The 20,647-nt window shown below is 48.2% G+C and overlaps 1 protein-coding gene across 1 annotated transcript in view; it reads right to left on the bottom strand.

Annotated features, from left to right (window-relative positions):
• The window catches only part of LAMA5 (laminin subunit alpha 5), a 232,468-nt gene that overhangs the window by 58,727 nt on the left and 153,094 nt on the right, over positions 1-20,647 (bottom strand). The window contains exons 30-40 of the mRNA XM_077335780.1: positions 18,240-18,441; positions 17,845-17,971; positions 16,795-16,934; positions 15,208-15,323; positions 13,644-13,855; positions 12,415-12,619; positions 11,220-11,364; positions 7,759-7,899; positions 5,348-5,509; positions 3,170-3,271; positions 2,988-3,071 (exon numbers count right to left, since the gene is read on the bottom strand). Of these exons, the coding sequence (XP_077191895.1) occupies positions 2,988-3,071; positions 3,170-3,271; positions 5,348-5,509; positions 7,759-7,899; positions 11,220-11,364; positions 12,415-12,619; positions 13,644-13,855; positions 15,208-15,323; positions 16,795-16,934; positions 17,845-17,971; positions 18,240-18,441 (1,636 nt within the window). The remainder of the gene's footprint in view (positions 1-2,987; positions 3,072-3,169; positions 3,272-5,347; positions 5,510-7,758; positions 7,900-11,219; positions 11,365-12,414; positions 12,620-13,643; positions 13,856-15,207; positions 15,324-16,794; positions 16,935-17,844; positions 17,972-18,239; positions 18,442-20,647) is intronic.

The raw sequence follows: 20,647 nt of genomic DNA on the forward strand, positions 1-20,647 counted from the left end.
TCCAGATGTCCATGGACTACAAATCCCATGAGCCCCTGCCAGCATTTGCTGGCAGGGGCTCATGGGAATTGTAGTCCATGGACATCTGGAGGACCACAGGTTGACTACCCCTGGTCTAGAATGTCCCACAGCATGAGCCGGGGTCATGTCACTCTTTTCAGATGCAATGCAGGGCAAAATCCAGACTGTCAGGCATGTAATCGGTGCAAACTCCCTGTTGTTTAAGCATCTGTCCACCTCCAGAATGTTTGGCTACACTATGACAAACCTGGTTTGTTCTTCACAGGTGGGCTGGCAATTTATAGCGGCAGGCTTGGCACTCCAATGAAACACCTTTGTTTAAAATTGGACACTTGTCTAATGGCTCCACTTTTAAACAGGCTGCCCAAGCTAGCCTCGAAACAAACCAGCTGTCTTTTGTGCCATGGGTTGACAAAAAAATTCAGCCGACCCACAAAACTTTTTCTCTAGCTCTCCTGAAAGACAACTCCTGAAAGGAGCTCTTCAAAAAGTTTTCCCCAAGAGGATAATCCATTGCCAGGACTGAAGGGCTCATTCAGTTGATAATGAAAGCAAGCATGATTCCGGATCCTAGTGCAAGCGTACCGTCAGCAGCGACGTAACAACCGTTGTAGGTGCATGTCCCAACAGAAAAAGGAACCTGTCCCAGGCTATCAAAATCCGTATAAAACATGATATTTATACAATAAAGGTAAAGGTATCCCCTGTGCGAGCACCGAGTCATGTCTGACCCTTGGGGTGACGCCCTCCAGCGTTTTCATGGCAGACTCAATACGGGGTGGTTTGCCAGTGCCTTCCCCAGTCATTACCGTTTACCCCCCAGCAGCAAGCTGGGCACTCATTTTACCGACCTCGGAAGGATGGAAGGCTGAGTCAACCTTGAGCTGGCTACTGGGATCGAACTCCCAGCCTCATGGGCAGAGCTTCAGACAGCATGTCTGCTGCCTTACCACTCTGCGCCACAAGAGGCTCATCATTTATACAATGTTGTTGTTGTTATGTGCGAAGTCGTGTCCGACCCATCGCGACCCCATGGACAATGATCCTCCAGGCCTTCCTGTCCTCTACCATTCCCCGGAGTCCATTTAAGTTTGCACCTACTGCTTCAGTGACTCCATCCAGCCACCTCATTCTCTGTCGTCCCCTTCTTCTTTTGCCCTCGATCGCTCCCAGCATTAGGCTCTTCTCCAGGGAGTCCTTCCTTCTCATGAGGTGGCCAAAGTATTTGAGTTTCATCTTCAGGATCTGGCCTTCTAAAGAGCAGTCAGGGCTGATCTCCTCTAGGACTGACCGGTTTGTTCGCCTTGCAGTCCAAGGGACTCGCAAGAGTCTTCTCCAGCACCAGAGTTCAAAAGCCTCAATTCTTTGACGCTCGGCCTTCCTTATGGTCCAACTCTCGCAGCCATACATTGCAACTGGGAATACCATAGCCTTGACTAAACGCACTTTTGTTGGCAGGGTGATGTCTCTGCTTTTTAGGATGCTGTCTAGATTTGCCATAGCTTTCCTCCCCAGGAGCAAGCGTCTTTTAATTTCTTTGCTGCAGTCCCCATCTGCAGTGATCTTGGAGCCCAGGAAAATAAAATCTGTCACTATCTCCATTTCTTCCCCATCTATTTGCCAGGAATTGAGAGGGCCGGATGCCATGATCTTTGTTTTCTTGATGTTGAGTTTCAAGCCAACATTTGCACTCTCCTCCTTCACCCGCATCAACAGGCTCTTTAGTTCCTCTTCACTTTCTGCCATTAGAGTGGTATCATCTGCATATCTGAGGTTGTTGATATTTCTCCCTGCAATCTTGATCCCAATTTGTGACTCCTCTAATCCCGCATTTCTCATGATGTGCTCTGCATACAAGTTAAATAGGCAAGGTGACAGTATACAGCCTTGCCGAACTCCTTTCTCAATTTTGAACCAGTCAGTGATTCCATGTTCAGTTCTCACTGTTGCTTCTTGACCTGCATATAAATTTCTCAAGAGACCAATAAGATGCTCTGGTATTCCCATCTCTTTAAGAACTTGCCACAATTTGTTGTGCTCCACACAATCAAAGGCTTTAGCATAGTCAATGAAGCAGAAGTAGACGTTCTTCTGGTACTCCCTAGCTTTCTCGATGATCCAGCGTATGTTGGCAATTTGATCTCTAGTTCCTCTGCCTCTTCGAAATCCTGCCTGTACTTCTGGAAGTTCTCGGTCCACATATTGCTGGAGCCTAGCTTGTAGGATTTTGAGCATAACTTTGCTAGCATGAGAAATTAGTGCAATGGTGCGGTAGTTTGAACATTCTTTGGCATTGCCCTTCTTTGGGATTGGAATGTAAACTGACCTTTTCCTTTTATACAATACGCCTCAATAAAACATTGAATCAAATGTTTGTTTGTTTATTTATTTATTTACGAGCCATATGGAAGGGCAGTATAAATCAAATGAATGAATGAATGAATGAATGAATGAATGAATGAAATAAAAATGTATTTGATTTATTGCCCGCCACTCTCGTAGTAGACCCGTGGCGGGTTACACAGTCCCTTAAAACCCCACGAAAGCCCCAATAAAAGCTATCTGGACATACATCAGTCCAACTCTTAAAACAGACTCCAAACAATTAAAAGAACCATGGTGGTCATTACCCGGCTAAGCCCTCAGAGATCTAATATCTATTATCTCTGTTTTAAAAATGAATGGAGCAACCAAAACAGATTCTAGATCTGTGCCATTTTCAACGTTGAATTTTCGTCAGGGGTTATTTCCTCCTATAATGGTCAAAATTATCCTTGTGAGTTTCCAATATTTTTTCCTATTCTATATTGCTGACTATCCACTCCTTTGACTATAGATCCAACTCAAAGTTGCAGCACAAACAAAAGACACAGCTCTTCCATATCTTTGAGCTGAAGGCCGGTGCTACAGGAGTAGAATTTAGGCTACGACCCTGATTGAGAAATCCTGCCTTTATGTGCACTGACCTCTACAAGCTGGAGCTTCCCTTCATAGACTTCTCCGGGGACAGGATAGGTACCTTCAAGAAACATGATGCTCATCTGGTTCCCCTAGTCAAGAAAATAGAAAGGCACAATTAACCTGACAGAAGCATTGCTCAGTGAGATGATGCACAGCCCGAGACAGAAGGGCAGCCTGTCTTGTGTACCTTGAGGATAACATCAGGCCGGGATTCCATGGGTATGAACACGTCGCCCCTCCGAGTGTCTGAATGCAGCTCGTAGCGCAAATATCCGCCATAGGAGGAAACCTGTAGGGGGGAGAAAGCCACAAATGGGTGTCCTGTGTTCGGGGTCATTTCTCACCACTTCCACCCAAATTAAGATGCCACACCAGTGAACTGCCAAGGCGTTTGCAGCCAGAATCAACTGGCTTTTGTGGGGCTTTCGGGCAGTGTGGCCATGGTCCGACATTGTCAGAGGTAGGTCACGGCAAGATGGGAATCTCTCTGTGCCAAAGTGTGGAGTGTGTGGGCATTTTCATAGAATCCTAGAATCATGGAGTTGGAATGGACCTCCTGGGTCATCTAGTCAAACCCCCTGCGCTATGCAGGACACTCACAACCCTATCGCTCATCCACTGTCACCTGCCACCCCCTTGAGCCTTCACAGAATCAGCCTCTCAGTCAGATGGCTCTCCAGCCTCTGTTTAAAAATCTCCAAAGATGGAGAACCCACCATCTCCTAAGGAAGCCTGTTCCACTGAGGAACCGCTCTGACTGTCAGGAACTTCTTCCGGATGTTTAGACAGAATTTCTTTTGAATTAATTTCATCCCATTCATTCTGGTCTGTCCCTCTGGGGCAAGAGAGAACAATTCTGCTCCATCCTCTATATGGCATCCTTTTAAATACTTGAAGATGATTAACAAATCCCCTTTCAGTCGTCTCCTCTCCAGGCTAAACAGACCAAGCTCCCCCAACCTTTCCTCATACATCTTTGTCTCCAAACCCCTCACCATCTTTGTTGCCCTCCTGTGGACACACTCCACTTTGTCTACATCCCACTTTTATTTCCTTCTCAAGGGTGGGGGGGGGGGTAATGTATCACATGACTATTACACCTCCCCCGTCCCAAGAAGGAAATAAAATGGCCAGCAACTGTCCACACCCGGGGCACACTTTGGTACGGAGAGGTTCTCATCTTGCCGTGCCCTACCTCTGGAGATGCCAGCCAGAGTTACTGGGGAAACATCAGGGACTAAAACTACCAGACCACTTTGGCCACACAGCACAGAAAACCCACAACAGCAACAACCACATCAAATAAAATGCAGGTTAAAATGATCTGTGGAAAGCACCGCTGTTTAAACATGCTGGGCTTTTCTGAGCATCTGGTATATATGCCAGGGGTGGCCAAATTGTGGCTCTCCAGATCTCCATGGACTACAATTCCCATGAGTCCCTGCCAACTAGAGCTCATGGGAACTGTAGTCCAGGGACATCTAGAGATCTACAGTCTGGCCATTTTGTATTGCGCATGACATTTTGCAGACTTCATAGAATCACAGAATCGTAGAGTTGAAAGGTACCTCCAGGGTCATCTAGTCCAACTCCCTGCATAATGCAGGAAATTTGGGAGTGTCTTTTATTTTAGCAGTATGAAAGAGGTGAACAGAGGCAATTTGGTAGCATCTTCCTCTGCAGAAGCATCAGTCTTCCCTGGGGGTCTCCCTGCAAGTTCTGCCTGCCTAGTTTCCAAACTCAGATGCTTTCAGGCTACCTATGAGGACCGCTATGGTATATACCAATGGGACCAAAATTGAGAACAAAAGGGACAGCTGGATGATAATCACATCCTGACAAATGGGAGAGAGACTATTTAGACATGGTCAGGAAGCCATGTACTCAGGAGCTTAAATCCTCTGTTCCATATCAGAATTTGCATGCATTTACTAGCCCACTTGAACACGCTTAGGGCTGATCCTGCGTTGAGCAGGGGGTTGGACTAGATGACCTGTATGGCCCCTTCCAACTCTATGGTTCTATGATTCTATGATTCTAGATGGCCTGTATGGCCCCTTCCAACTCTATGATTCTATGATTCTAGATGGCCTGTATGGCCCCTTCCAACTCTATGATTCTATGATACTAGATGGCCTGTATGGCCCCTTCCAAATCTATGATTCTATGATTCTAGATGGCCTGTATGGCCCCTTCCAACTCTATGATTCTATGATTCTAGATGGCCTGTATGGCCCCTTCCAACTCTATGATTCTATGATTCTAGATGGCCTGTATGGCCCCTTCCAACTCTATGATTCTATGATTTACTAGGCCATTCGAAGATGCCCAAGAGCTGAAGCCATCTAGCCACAGTGTAGCTTACCTTGTCTCCAAGGTAGGAGCTGGGAGCATGCCAATAAAGCTCCTGGAAAGCTTCGGGGAAATTCCTGAGATCCGCACGGACCACTTCCTCTTCCAGGCTGAGGGAGGTGGGAACTTCCTGGCGGTCTCCACTTAGCAAGCTCCACCCGTTCATGTCAATAAACTACGAGGAAGGAGAGAAGAAAAGGCCCATGAAATACTGCCAAAAGCTGTAAGATCAGCAAATGCTGACTTATCCAAGGTCTTACTGAAGTCTGCCATGATGTTCACAGGTAAATCACAGAAATTCACAGGTAAATCACAGTCTAATGCTGTGCCTGCTGGTTCATAGGATGGCATAGAACTGTTACAAAGGGAGATCAGTTGGTGCCAAAGAACTAGAAAGGTATTCCAGTTGAGTGCTTTAGTAGAGAGAGAGAGAGAATCAATAAAATATTTTTATTTGTTTGTGTTTCTGTTTCTAGGCCGCTGCTCCCACGCCTGCCAGCTTGCGGAAGCTTACAATAGTTAAAAACACAACAAAACACAATAAAAACCTACACGCTTCAGTTTGTCTACATCCTTTTTCAATTGTGGCGCCCAAAACAGTACTCCAAGTGAGGCCGAACCAGAGCAGAGTAAAGCGGTACCATCACCTCCCGTGATCTGGACACGATACTCCGTTTGATACATCCCAAAATACCATGACAGTGCAGAAAATATATAGCTGGAGTATGCTTACAGTAAAAGCAATAATAGTGTAGATAATAGGTCACAGTCCCTGTCCATGAGAACATAAGAGAAGCCATGTTGGATCAGGCCAATGGCCCATTGAGTCTAGCACTATGTGTCACCCACTGGCCAAAACTCAGGTGCCATCAGGAGACCCACCAACAGGGTCAGAACTCAAGCAGCCTTCCCGCTGCTACCTCCAAGCACTAAAGGTACAGAGCATCACTGACCCAGACATAAGAACATGAGAGAAGCCATGTTGGATCAGGCCAATGGCCCATCCAGTCCAACATTCTGTGTCATACAGTAGCCAAAACCCAAGTGACATTAGGAGGTTCACCAGCAGGCCCAGAACTCCAGAAGCCCTTCCAATGTTGCCTCCCAAGCACCAAGACTACTACCCCAGACATAAGAACATAAGAGAAGCCATGTTGGATCAGGCCAGGGGCCCATCCAGACCAACGCTCTGGCCCATCCAGTCCAATAGCTCCAACACAGTGGTCCTAATCCAGGTGCCATCAGGAGGTCCACTGATGGACCAAGAGCTCCAGAAGCCCTCACTGTGGCCCCCGAAACACCAAGCATATAGAGCATCACTGCCTCAGATACTATGTTCCATCTACACCTTGTGGCTAATAGCCACTGATGGAGCTCTGCTCTAGATCTTTATCCCCTCTTGAAGCTGTCTACGCTTCTAGCCACCACCACTCCTTGCGGCAGGGAATTCCAGGTGTGAGCTTCCTGAACCATCACATTAATTTGGTATTACCCATACGGACCAGCTTTCTTCAATAATGATGTTCTTTATATATCATCTGCAGAACATCAAGAGTGGGAGAGACTTTCTAACCTTGTCAGGAAGACCTTTCCTTTCTATGGAGGGGCTGTAATGTACGTGGGCACTGAAATGCTAATGGTAACTCTATGCAAAACAGGGCTGGAGAAACCAACCAATGAACAATGAGGATAGCAGATACATATGGACCAATCAGTGGACTATATTAAGGGCCAATCAACGCTCTTGGCGGGCCGTCTAAAGTGTATATAAGTTGGGGTTTGTTTCCTTGTTTCTTGTTTGGAATTGTTGGGGTTGATTGCTGTTGCTACTTAGTAAAGAGAGCTCTTTCCGAAGAATTACTGTGTCTGTGTTCATCGAACCTACAGACTTAACAGCTCCAACAGAGAATTCCCCTAATGAAGGCCTTGAGTCGAGACGAGGCCAACAGATGTGCAAGCACAGGGAAAATGTCCTCCAAAAGATCCAGGAGAATAAAAGACACTCAGCTTCCTTGTTCCAGAGAGCCAGTTTGGTGTAGTGGTTTGGAGTGCGGACTTCTAATCTGGCATGCCAGGTTCAATTCTGCACTCCCCCCACATGCAGCCAGCTGGGTGACCTTGGACTCACCACGGCACTGAGAAAACTGTTCTGACTGAGCAGTGCTATCAGGGCTCTCTCAGCCTCACCCACCTCACAGGGGGTCTGTTGTGGGGAGAGGAATGGGAAGGCGACTCTAAGCCGCTTTGAGATTCTTCTTAATTCAGATCACAACACCCTGGAGCTCCTCAGCACTCCTGCTCCATATCTGGGAATCTGAACGATCTGGATCGTGGTGGCCGTCCAGTGAAAGAAAGGAAAGATTCCCGCTTCCTGTACCTCTCTCAAGTTGACCCCGCTTGCAACCACCATTCCCGCACAATCACCTGCACGCGGTACTTCTCCGTGCTGTGGCACCGGTCCGTCGCCCCGAAGCAGAAGCACCTTGTGCAGCCCTTTGAGTTGTTGACGTCCAGTGAGAAGGTCCCCAGATGGCACTGGTCGCACCTCGGGCCTTCCACGTTTTCCTAGAAAAGATTTAAAGAGGAGGAAAAGTCTGGTTTTGCATTTCTCCTCTCACCTGCTGATTTGGAGGGGGAGAAAAGCAAAGGACAAAAAAATCTGAGAACTCAAGAGCAGGAGCCTTCAGGCGCGTTTGAACAAAGGGACTCAAAATCAAAAAAGGGACTTCAAGTATTTGAAAGGTTGTCACTTGGAGGAGGAGAGGGAGCGATTCCTGCTGGCAGCAGAAGATGGGATCTGTAGTCATGGCTTTAAACTACATGCAGAATCATAGAATCATAGAGTTGAAAGGGGCCATACAGGCCGTCTAGTCCAACCCCCTGCTCAACGCAGGATCAGCCCTAAGCATCCTAAAGCATCCAAGAAAAGTGTGTATCCAACCTTTGCTTGAAGACTGCCAGTGAGGGGGAGCTCACCACCTCCTTAGGCAGCCTATTCCACTGCTGAACTACTCTGACTGTGAAAAACTTTTCCTGATATCTAGCCTATATCGTTGTACTTGAAGTTTAAACCCATTACTGCGTGTCCTCTCCATTGCAGCCAACAGAAACAGCATCCTGCCCTCCTCCAAGTGACAACCTTTCAAATACTTAAAGAGGGCTATCATGTCCCCTCTCAACCTCCTTTTCTCCAGGCTGAACATTCCCAAGTCCCTCAACCTATCTTCATAGGGCTTGGTGTAGAATGATACCGGTTAGATAGCAGGGAAAAAAATTTCACAGTCAGAGTAGTTCAGCAGTGGAATGGGCTACCTAAGGAGGTGATGCGCTAGCCACACTAGCCGTCTTCAAACAGTGGCTGGACAGATACTTTTCCCGGATGCTTTCAACCATGGTTTCATGAAAGCCTGGGGTTTCTTGACGGCCCTGGAAGGGTTTCCCGAATGGGTGGGAATTAAGAAATTGTTTATATATATTTTTTAAATTTCTTAAACATTTATCAAAACATGTAACCATACATGGTCATGTTGACCCACCCGCCCCTCCTGAAATGGCCAATGACGGGTCTGGAAGAGATGGGAAGGGGAGGGGCCTCCGGTGGGCGTGTCCACAGCTCTGCTCCCCAACCATATTCTGCACGATCAAGCCCCTTTCTGTAGTTTCTCGATGCCTGATGAATGTTTCAGGGGTTTCTCAATGGCAAAAAGCTTGAGAAAGGCTGCCTTAGAGTAAAGAAAATCAAGGCATAAAAACCTTCTCTCCTGTTTCTAAGTTGCTCATTGGGTCAAACCACAGACACTACTTGCTATGTTACAGTTCTTACTTACTTGCTCTTTAACACCAGCAGGATTTTACTGCTCAACCTCAGTTCATGCTGCTTCGTAAAAGCTTATGCTCCACTGGTATCTTGCTGCTGATCTATTAACTGCTGCTAAATTAAAAGCCAAGCCTGTGTTTACACAGCAATGGGCCCACCCCATCAGATGCCCCCGGGAGAAAGTAGGTATGGATTTATCGGCCACCCACCTAAAGCAAGGCTGTTATTCGGCTGTGGTTGTTTTTTGCCTGTTTGTTCACTGCTCACAGAGAAACGCATGACTGAGTTTCTTCAGCATGGCACGAAGGAGCCATGATTCCATGCTGCCGATTTCCACAAATGTGCTGATGCGCACAATCCCTGTTTACACTCCATCTGTTCCGCTTAGGCAGCAGGTGAGGAAGAAAACGAAGGGCATGGGGAGAAACCTGACCCACTGCGTTCAGGAACGGAGTCTAGCCTTCATCCTTGGAATCCTGTCCCCCAAAATCTTTTTTCCGTTTTAAATTCAGTCTCCCATCAGCCAGCAGTAAAGAAAGCCCTACAATGCCATCTCTAGCAGCTCTGTCTCAGGCATGCATTGTCATTCTGGCAGGAAATGAATCCTTTTTCAAGGCAGAGAAACCCCAACAATGTTGCAGCCCGTGACAACGCTCGAGTAACGTTTTGTTCCTAGTCACAGAGAGCCAGCTTCTCAGCTATGACTCTGTGGCACTTGCCAGTTGATTAACTCCAGAACAGCTGTTCTCAACTTTTGAACCACTGAGAAACCCCTGAAACATTCTTCAGGCTTTGAGAAACCCCAGAAGTGGCACAATCATGCAGAATATGGTTGGGAAGCAGAGCTGTGGACACGCCCATCTGCCCCCCCTTCCCACTCCCTCCAGGCCCATCATTAACCAACATGGGGTGGGGTGGGGTGGGGGTGGGAGTCAATAGGACCACATTGCTGTCAGATCTATCACAGTTCTGCAGGGCCCGCAAAACAGCTCTTCTGCCAGGCATCTGGATGAGATCAATTGAATCGGTAACAACAATGCATGTTTTAAATGTGTTAAACCTTTATCAGGTGATATTTTAATGTATGCATTCATTTATTTATGCTCAAGGCAGTTTACATGGAACATGAATTCGCAAAAATTGTTACCATGGAGGTTTATTAACTATAGCAATTTATTATTATTGTTGTTGTTGTTGTTAAATTTGTTACCCGCCACTCCCAAGCAGGTTCGTGGTGGGTTCCAGATGTCCAGTTAACCCCCCCCCATTAAAACCCCATTAAAATGGACAGAAAAATACCAATACAGTAGACCAACAACCCATATTACTGATAATAGCAGTCATAATGGCAGTAACAGGAACATCGCTAATAACTAATAACTGAACCGATTAACATTTTGATTCCAACCCCGCAGGTTGTCGATGCCAGTTGCTCCATGATTTTCTTGATGGACATATTTGGGGGGGGGGGGGGGGGAGCGGAAACTGTTGCTAAAATGAATTGGCTCCCACCCTTTTGGGAAACCCTCCCAGGGCCGTCAAGAAACCCTTGTTGTTTTTGTTGTTGTTTATTGAATCTGTTCCCTGCCACTCTCAGCAAGCCGGCACGTGGCGAGTTACAGAATAAAAACCCCATAATGCAATAAAATTCCCATTAAAGCCCCAATTAAAATTACAAATCACATGAACGCAATCACAGGCATGCTCTAGTCCAGGGGTAGTCAAACTGCGGCCCTCCAGATGTCCATGAACTACAATTCCCAGGAGCCCCTGCCAGCATTCGCTGGCAGGGGCTCCTGGGAATTGTGGTCCATGGACATCTGGAGGGCCGCAGTTTGACTACTCTTGCTCTAGAAGGTAGGAACAGAAGCCCCAGTGCAAGTGGCAATGCCTCATTATGCACTCAAAGAACAGCTGAGTGGCAATAGGGCAAATGGCAGCCAAACCGCAGAGAGATTATGGCATTTGATGCTGTCAGGCACTGGACGTCCCGGGCAAAACCCATCTCCAATTCCTTCCCCGGCCTCTTACCCTGCAGCCCGGCCCAGAGCTGGCGCCTCCGACTCACCTTGCAGTGACACTGGCCAGTGACAGGATCGCACACGTCTGCTTTTGTCCCCGCCCGGTGACAGTCACAGGGCCTGCAGTTTGGGTAGCCGTAGTAGCCGGGCGCACAGAGCTCGCACTGCCGTCCCACGATGTTGGGCTTGCACCTGGAAAAAAATAAACGCTCCGTGTTAGTTGGGACTGCTTGCTTCTAACTAAACTGGAACTTAGGCCTGGAGGAATTCAGCCGACATCTGGAGGACTGGTTCAGGTGGGTAGCCATGTTGGTCTGAAGCAATAACGTTTGAGTCCAACGGCACTTTGAAGACGGACAAAGTTAAGTGTTCATGCGCATGCTTTCTGAAGAGGTGCACATGCCCACGAAAGCTTACATCCAGAGTTAAACTTTGGGGGTCTTGAAGGTGGGCTCAAACTTTGTTCCGGAGGATTTGTCATGTTCCTCAATGGTAAAAATAGTCAAGAAAATAAAGATATGAATGAATGAATGAATGAATGAATGAATGAATGAATGAATGAATGAATGAATGAATGAATGAATGAATGAATAAGCCGGCTTAATGGGTCACGTTAATCATTGTGCTATTCTTCACTTCTTTCTGGTCCTTCCAGATGTCTACAATTCTAATGTACTGCTTATAGAATGTTCCATTTTCTTGACTGTAGACTCAGTCCTGGTGAGAACAGCAGACCAGAAATAACAAATCAGATTTCCAATCAGGGGTCCGTGGACCCCAGCGGTTTGCAGGAGCTCCAGAGGGGGTCTGCAGCCTTCTCCCGCCTACCTTTATAGACTCAGCCATAAGCTAGGGACCCAGCCACTTTCATTGCTCCCCCTTTGCCCTCCTGAGCATGCGAATGCTGGGATGGTTTCTGAGCCTGGGAGGGGGTGGAGCCTGCATGCCTACTCCAAACTTAAACTGCCTCCTGTGTCTCCCTTTCAGTCCTCCTTGAGCCTGCCTTTTAACACGGGAGGTGATGTCACTTCCGGGGATGTGGCTGGGAGGTGTGGCCAGCTGACATCACTTCCGGGCCTCCTCGAAGCTGAAAGCTTATTTCAGGGGCTCCTCCGTGGTCCAAAGTTTGAAAAATGCTGTATTAGATCGAGGTGTCTTTGGGCTGAGGAAAGTCTGATTCTGGGTTGGTTGCAAATGTAGCCCGGTGCGGGACAAATACGATGCTGCCTGCCAGGCACCCACCTGCACTGTCCACTGTCTATGTTGCATCCCAGCTCCGTCAGGTCTTGGATCCCGGCGTGAGAACAATTGCAGTCCTCACAGCCTACCAGCGGGTGGCAGCCAAAGGTCTGGGGCTCACAGACGATGCACTCCGGCTGGATGGTGCGTGGTGGGCAGATGCACTGTCCTGTCAGCTCGTCGCAAAGACGGATCCCGCAGTCGCAGGCTGAAAAGGAAAAGAGGGAAGGTCAGCATCACAAAGACCCACACACGTGAAGAAACACGGTAGCCTTGGCCTGAGTCTGAATACCCCGACTTGAAGCACATTCACATGGGAACGCCTTCCTTCCTTCCTTCCTTCCTTCCTTCCTTCCTTCCTTCCTTCCTTCCTTCCTTCCTTCCTTCCTTCCTTCCTTCCTTCCTTCCTTCCCCCCTTCTCCCTACCTGCCTCCCTCCCTGCCTCCCTCCCTCTCTCTTTCTTCCTTTCTTCCATTCCAGGCCTTCTAGTCCCAACCTCTGCTCAATGCAGGATCAGCCCGAAGCATCTAGGAGGAGGATTTGCCCATCCGCTACTTGAAGACCGCCAGTGAGGGGGAGCTCCCCACCTCCCTAGGCAGCCCATTCCACTCCTGAACTACTCTGTAAAAGCTTTTCACCTGATATCTAGCAGGTACCATTCTCCACATAGTTTAAACCCATTACTGAGGATGCTATCCCCTGTTGCCAACAGGAACCACTCCCTGCCCTCCTCCAATCCTTCAAATACTTAATCTCAGCCATCCTACCCCCTCTCAACCTCCTCTTCTCCAGGCTGAACATTCCCAAGTCCCTCACAGGGCTTGGTCCCCAGATCCTGGGCCATCCTCATCAGAAGCAAAGGGTTCTCCCCAGCCACCATTTTGAAAACCGCAATGCTGTGGTACCATTGAGGGACCATTGTGGTACCATATGGGAAACCACGCTCTAACATATTAAGCAGACATAGTTCCAACCATCTGCTACTTGAACCTTTCAACTGGAGATGCTGGGGACCAAACCTGGGACCTTCTGCGGACCAAGCAGAAGCTCTATCTCTGAGCCACAGCTTCTCCCCTACGGACAATTAAGTGTTTGAATAACCCATTCGCCAAACAGCTGTACGGGATTCGCAACAGGCGGGCAATTCGTGCAGATCTCAAAACAGCACACAAGTCGTCCTGGGAAAGCCCAGGTTTCCCCCCCCCCGCCCCCCGCAAGGAGAAAGCACTCACGCCTGCAGTTGGGGAAGCCCCAGTAGCCCGTGGCACAGCGGGAACACTCTCGCCCAATGACGTTCGCCTTGCAAGGACACTGGCCCCCAAATGGCTCGCAGTGGCTCCGGACAGCCCCTACTTCGTGGCAGTGGCAGGGCTGGGCCCCGTTGTTGTAGAAGAGAGAGATGGAGGTGGCGGAGTCCTGGCAGAACTTGGATGATGTCCCTGGGCTGCAGGCAGGGAGAGAAAGGGACGTTTCTGCATTTGGGAGGGGGGGTGTGTGTCACAACGCTGTGCCTAATGAGTTAATTAAATCTCGAAAGCCTGTCCTGTTCTGGCACTTCTCCTAGCAGACAAGAAGGCTGACAAAACTCAGCTGCCGTGGTCGACGTGGTCAGGTTCTGCACTTGGACGGCTAAACTAACCTCGTACAGAATTCACCCAACGTGGCATCCACAGGCAAAATGGGACCAACCAACACCTTTTTGGGCATCCACCAAGCATTTTTTTGAACTCCCTGGAGAAGAGCCTAATGCTGGGAGCGATTGAGGACAAAAGAAGAAGGGGATGACAGAGAATGAGGTGGCTGGATGGAGTCACTGAAGCAGTCGGTGCGAACTTAAATGGACTCCGGGGAATGGCAGAGGACAGGAAGGCCTGGAGGATCATTGTCCATGGGGTCGCGATGGGTCGGACACGACTTCGCACCTAACAACAACAACAAAGCATTTTTAGAAAGAGATCAGGGTCCTTTGGAAGTTTTCTCAGGAAGGTCTCTGTATGTTTTGGTGGCTTTGAGGGGGGGGGGCAGTAGATGTTTTCTGACTCATTGGCCCCAACCAAGAGCCTAGCGGAAGACCTCCATCTTACAGGCCCTGCAGAACCACAGTGCAAGGATCTTTGATTGGTTGTGTAGGTTTTTAACAATGTTCCTTTAGTAAGAGCTACCAGCACAGTGCAAGGATCTTCCCACGGGACTGAAGATAAGCTATGTTAGCATGGTGAGTGAATTTATGAAATGGCCATGTCAGAAACCCAGAGGTACCCCAGGCTCAAAAAGGGCAGGGACCCCTGGAACACCCACATGGTGCTCAAAGGGTAGATGAAGAAACTAAAACTGAAAGAACTGCATTGCCTAAAGGATACATTTCAAACGGGTAGTCATCTCATTCTGCAAGAGAAGAGGCCTATGGCACTTTAAAGACCCTGGAAATCTTGTGGGTTTTTAAGATGCTACTGGGCTCAAATTTTGCTCTTCTAGAGAACTAAAGGAACTTGATGAAGGAGCCTGAAGCAGAATTAAGGTTGTTAAAAAGAACAGTTTTTAAAATAGCAACTGAGAAAAGTTTTGTTACACTCAATTCAAGTTATGTTCATCAAGGACCCGTGATCTAGGGGGGAACAGGTATTTAGGGTCTTTCCTTATGGCAGGCGTAGCCAAACTGTGGCTCTCCAGATGTCCATGGACTACAGTTCCCATAAGCTCTTGCCAGGGGCTCATGGGAATTGTAGGCTACAGTTCGGCCACCCCCTGCCTTATGTCATCATGCAGAAAAGTTTGTCTGTGAAGCAAAGTTCTCACTTGATATAGAAGCTGTTGACGCCACAGTTGCTGATGAAATCATAGGATTTGTCCAGGGGTTCCTCTACAAGATAGCTGGAGCCATAACTGTCCTCGGGAACCACAAGGATGTAATCCTGCAAGCAGACAAGTGAGTTAAAACGGAGAACAGGGTGAGCTCTAATGGATTACCCATTTTTTTGGATCCCAGAACAATCCTTTGGGGAATTTGAACGGAGTAATGAAATGTATTTCTACTTTGTTTGGCAACATTGGCCTGGGCCTTATTTTCTGTCTCGCACACCCTCCGTGCCAGTTCTGCTTTTTACATGGCAGAGAACCACCGCCTCCCAGCATGCAAATCATAACACAGAAGACGTGAAATTTCTCATTCCCCTTTTGAGAAAATAGCCCCTGTGTGCAAATGAGGCTTCTGTGCAGAATACTGGCATTGTATGATATCAGCCATACTGCAGAATGGAATTGGGAGTGCCACACACAACAATGTACAAATTGCTGTACCCTTGACAATGCACAGATTTGCCTGCTCCACTGGATGCTGGCTGGTGGCCTTAACTGATGACCAAGAAGAAAGCACAAGTCCTACCAGGCTGGACAGCCATATGAACAGGGATTTTTACGTAGGACACGCTTTCTCAACCAGGGTTTCCCGAAACCCTGGGGTTTCCCAACAGCCCTTGAAGCAAGAGCCAGGATCGTCCAGGTTCACAGCCATGTCTCTGCACAGGGAGAGTATTCACAAGTATGACTAAAGAACTGCCTTGCAGGATCAGACCTGAGACCTGCCTAAGTCAACATTTGGTCTCCAGCACACCAAACTAGAGCAGGCTCTCTCAACCAGAGTTTCGTGAAACCCTGGGGTTTCTTGATGGCCCTGGAAGGGTCTCCTGAATGGGTGGAAGTAATTTTTAATATATTTTTTTAACTTGTTAAGCATTTATCGGGTCATATGACCATATAGAGCCTCTTGTGGCGCAGAGTGGTAAGGCAGCAGATATGCAGTCTGAAAGCTCTGCCCATGAGGCTGGGAGTTCGATCCCAGCAGCCGGCTCAAGGTTGACTCAGCCTCCCATCCTTCCGAGGTCGGTAAAATGAGTACCCAGCTTGCTGGGGGGTAAACGGTAATGACTGGGGAAGGCACTGGCAAACCACCCCGTACTGAGTCTGCCATGAAAACGCTAGAGGGCGTCACCCCAAGGGTCAGATATGACCCGGTGCTTGCACAGGGGATACCTTTACCTTTACCTCTGACCATATATGGTCATGCTGATGCACCCGCCCCTCCAACAATGGCCAATGGTAAGCCTGGAAGGGGTGGGAAGGGGAGGGGTCCCAGGTGGGCGTGTCCACTGCTTCCCAACCATATTCTGCACGATTGCACCACTTCTTGGGTTTCTCAAAGCTTGGAGAATGTCTCAGGGGTTTCTCAACAGTTAAAAGGTTGAGAAAGGCTGGTCTAGGATGGCAAGGGGTTGCAAGGTTTCTGTATTCTTTGGGAAGAAGGCAGACCCCCATTTTATATTCTCCTCAGTTTCTGCCTTCAAACCTTACAAAGGTGACCAAGAGATTCCCAAGTCAGGACCTCACCAGCCAAAGATGCCGGTCCTCTGGCACGCGGATGATCACGCTCAGGTCATTATCTGTCACTTCCAGGACAATCTGGTTCTCAGAAACCACCAGGCTCCGACAACCATAGCCGTGTGGACAGAAAGTTGCATTTGCATGACCTGCAGAGTCAGAAAACATAAGAGACAATTAGGTGATGTGCCCCATCTTGTCTTGCTGTAAACACCAGCAATCTCCCTTTTTGGCTGCTGTCTCTCCCACTGTATGTGTGTCCTACCGGGAGGCCGAAGTGAAATGCTACATCAGGCTGTGTAGGAAATAAACTTATTGGGTCTGCACAGGGAACCAGTGGCCAATTTAGGCGCAAAAGACTTGCTCTGTTCTTAAAAATCTACTTAACCACCCTGTAGAATGAGCTGCAGATCAAATTGATTCTCCCTAGGACAGGCTTTCTCAACCAGGTTTCCAGGGCCTCCTTGATGGCCCTGGAAGGGTTTCCTGAATGGGTGGGAGTTAATATTTTATATTTTAAAAAATGTGCTAAACATTTATCGGATGCAATGACCATATAGGGTCATGTCGCCCTGCCCTCCCGCTCCCACGATGGCCACTGATGGGCCTGGAGGGGGTGGGAAGGGGAGGGGTCCCAGATGGGCGTGTCCTCTGCTCTGCTTCCCAACCATAATCTGCTCGGTTGCACCACTTTTGGCGTTTCTTGAAGCCTGAAGAATATTCCAGGGGTTTCTCAAGGGTAAAGACGCTGAGAAAGGCTGCCCTAGAAGCTAAAATGATCAAACTGAGTCTACTGTACTTTGGTCATATTATGAGAAGGCAAGAGTCACTGGAAAGGACAATTATGCTAGGAAAAATTGCAGGCAGCAGGAAATGAGGAAGAGCCAACATGAGATGAATTGACTCAATCGAGGAGGCCGTGGCCCTCAGGTTTGCAAGACCCGAGCAAGGCTGTGAACTATTGGACATTTCGGAGGCCATTCATTCATATAAGCCAGAAACAACTTGACAGCACTTCAAATCCACACATGAGCAGTGTCATGACCGCGTGCTGCTTACCCTGCCATATCCGGCCACCGCTGATCAACACTTCTATGGGGAAGGTTGGGTGACTGGGCTGATAACAGTGCAGGATGAAGGCGTAGCGTCCCAGGCTCTGGATGCGGCCATTTAACACGATGGTGGTCTGTAATGAAACACAAGCCCATTAACCCCTGCTGTGATAGTCCCGCTGTATCCGGCATTGGCCTGACCCCACCGGGAACACCATGTGCAGTTCTGGAGGCCTCACTTCAGAAAGGACGTGGACAAAATGGAGAGGGGGCGGAGGAGAGCGATGAGGAGGATCCAGGGCTTGGGGACCAAGCCCTGTGAGGAAAGGCTGAGGGGAATGTTCAGCCTGGAAAAAAGGAGGTGGAAAGGGAACCGGAGGGCAGGGAGTGGTTCATCCTTACCTGCGGTGCCTGTAGCAGGATGAGCTCAGCAGACGAGTCTAGCAAGGTCGGAGGTCGCGGCTGTGGTGTGGGGGGGATGCTAACGGGGGGGATGCTGGAGGCATGAATGAGGGGGAAACCTGAAGGGACCGGCAGCAACTGGGCTTCCTCTAGGAGAACGGACTGGGAGATCTTCTGATACCTTGATGGGACGCAGGAGCTGCTGTTGAATGGGCAAGACAGAGAAAAACGGTCAGGGGTTCTGCAGCCAAGCAAAGGTCTAGCACCGCCATGGGAACATGGCAAGGAAGAAAAAAAACGAAAGCTCTCAGCACCCAGAAATGCAAAGCACGTCATGAACCTCCAGACAGAAAGGGCAGAAAAGGGCAGGTTAAATAATTAAGGGGGTGGAACCTCTTCCCTATGGAGAAAGCTTAAGAAGGTCAGAGCTCTTCAGCTTGGAGAGACGATTGCGGGGTGGTATGACAGAAGTCAACAAAATTGTGAGCTGGGATGGAGAAGGTTGAGAAAGAAGTGCTTGTCTTCCTTTCTCACAATGCAAGAACTCATGGCACTCAGTGAAATCGATGAACAAAGGAGATACTTCTTCATCCAAAGATGCTTTAGGATGCTTTGGGCTGATCCTGCGTTGAGCAGGGGGTGGGACTAGATGGCCTGTATGGCCCCTTCCTGTTCCAGGATTCTATGAGTCTAGTTCAGCAGTGGAATAGGCTGTCTAAGGAGGTGGGCAGCTCCCCCTCACTGGCAGTCTTCAAGCCAAGGTTGGATACACACTTTTCTTGGGTGCTTTAGGATACTTAGGGCTGATCCTGCGTTGAGCAGGGGGTTGGACTAGATGGCCTGTATGGCCCAACTCTATGATTCTGTGATTCTGTGATTCTATGATCATTACCTTTCTATTTGATACAAAAAACTGAGTTCGATGTATTTATTTATTTATTCTTTAGCTTATATACCGCCACTCTCAAAGACTCGCAGCGGTTTACAATAAATTAATAAAAACAACCCAACCCTTAAAAGAACCCTTATTGTTCTTTTACATTCCGTGTGAACCGCCCTGAGCCTCAGGGGAGGGCGGTATACAAATAAGATCAATCAATCTATCAATCAGTTCTTGGGTTCTACCTACCCAAGCCAGTCTTGGCCATGCACTGATTTGGTTTGCTTGCTTTACTTTCAATAAATACATCTTTTGCAATTAGTCAAAGATTCGTTATTGGGGCAAACTGCACAAACCTCACCATATACACCCCACCTCTTTCTGCACAATAGGGACAGAAGGTGGGGTCGGTCATTCCCCTCTCCTACATTTTCTCCTCACAACAATCCTGTGAGGTATGTTGGGCTCAGAATATATCCAAGGTCACCCAAAAAAGCATCTACTGCAGAGTGGGGGTTTATTTATTTATTTACAAAATTTAAACCCCGCCTGGCTGAACTTACCAGGCGGCTAACAATTTGAAAACTGTAACAACCGCAATTATTAGCTGGCTTGAAGGCTAGCCTGTTCATCAGGCTCCCCTGTAAAGGTAAAGGTAAAGGTATCCCCTGTGCAAGCACCGGGTCATGTCTGACCCTTGGGGTGACGCCCTCCAGCGTTTTCATGGCAGACTCAATACGGGGTGGTTTGCCAGTGCCTTCCCCAGTCATTACCATTTACCCCCCAGCAAGATGGGTACTCATTTTACCGACCTCGGAAGGATGGAAGGCTGAGTCAACCTTGAGCCGGCTGCTGGGATCGAACTCCCAGCCTCATGGGCAGAGCTTTCAGACTGCATGACTGCTGCCTTACCACTCTGCGCCACAAGAGGCTCCCCTGTAGATGTACCCTGAAACAATGTTTTTTAATCAAATAAGCTGAAGGTCGAGCTGAGGGAAGGTGTGGGAATTTTTGCCGCCCAAGGGAACGGTTTATGTAGGGATTTTAGAATTGTTTTGTTGTTGTTAGGTGTGAAGTCGTGTCCGACCCATCGCGACCCCATGGACAATGATCCTCCAGGCCTTCCTGTCCTCTCCCATTCCCCGGAGTCCATTTAAGTTCGCACCGACTGCTTCAGTGACTCCATCCAGCCACCCCATTCTCTGTCGTCCCCTTCTTCTTTTGCCCGCTCCCAGCAAAAATAATTGTTTTAGGAGATTTTAATAGTAAATAAATAAAAAGATTTTATTATTATTATCATTATTAATATTATTATCTGTATTTGTTACCCAGCCTTTCTTTTCGGACCCCACCCACCCCGAACATACATCATTAAAATGGTTCTTAAAAGTGTTTAAAAACAGAGTTCAAATACATACAAAGCAGTTAACATGCGCACCGAACATGAAAACATCGTTTGGGAAGGAGGGATAACTGAGGGAATGCCAAACAAAAACAAAACAAAACAAATCTTCCAGGTCCCTCAGAT

The sequence above is a fragment of the Paroedura picta genome, chromosome 4, assembly GCF_049243985.1.
Source record: "Paroedura picta isolate Pp20150507F chromosome 4, Ppicta_v3.0, whole genome shotgun sequence".
NCBI classification, from domain to species: domain Eukaryota; kingdom Metazoa; phylum Chordata; class Lepidosauria; order Squamata; family Gekkonidae; genus Paroedura; species Paroedura picta.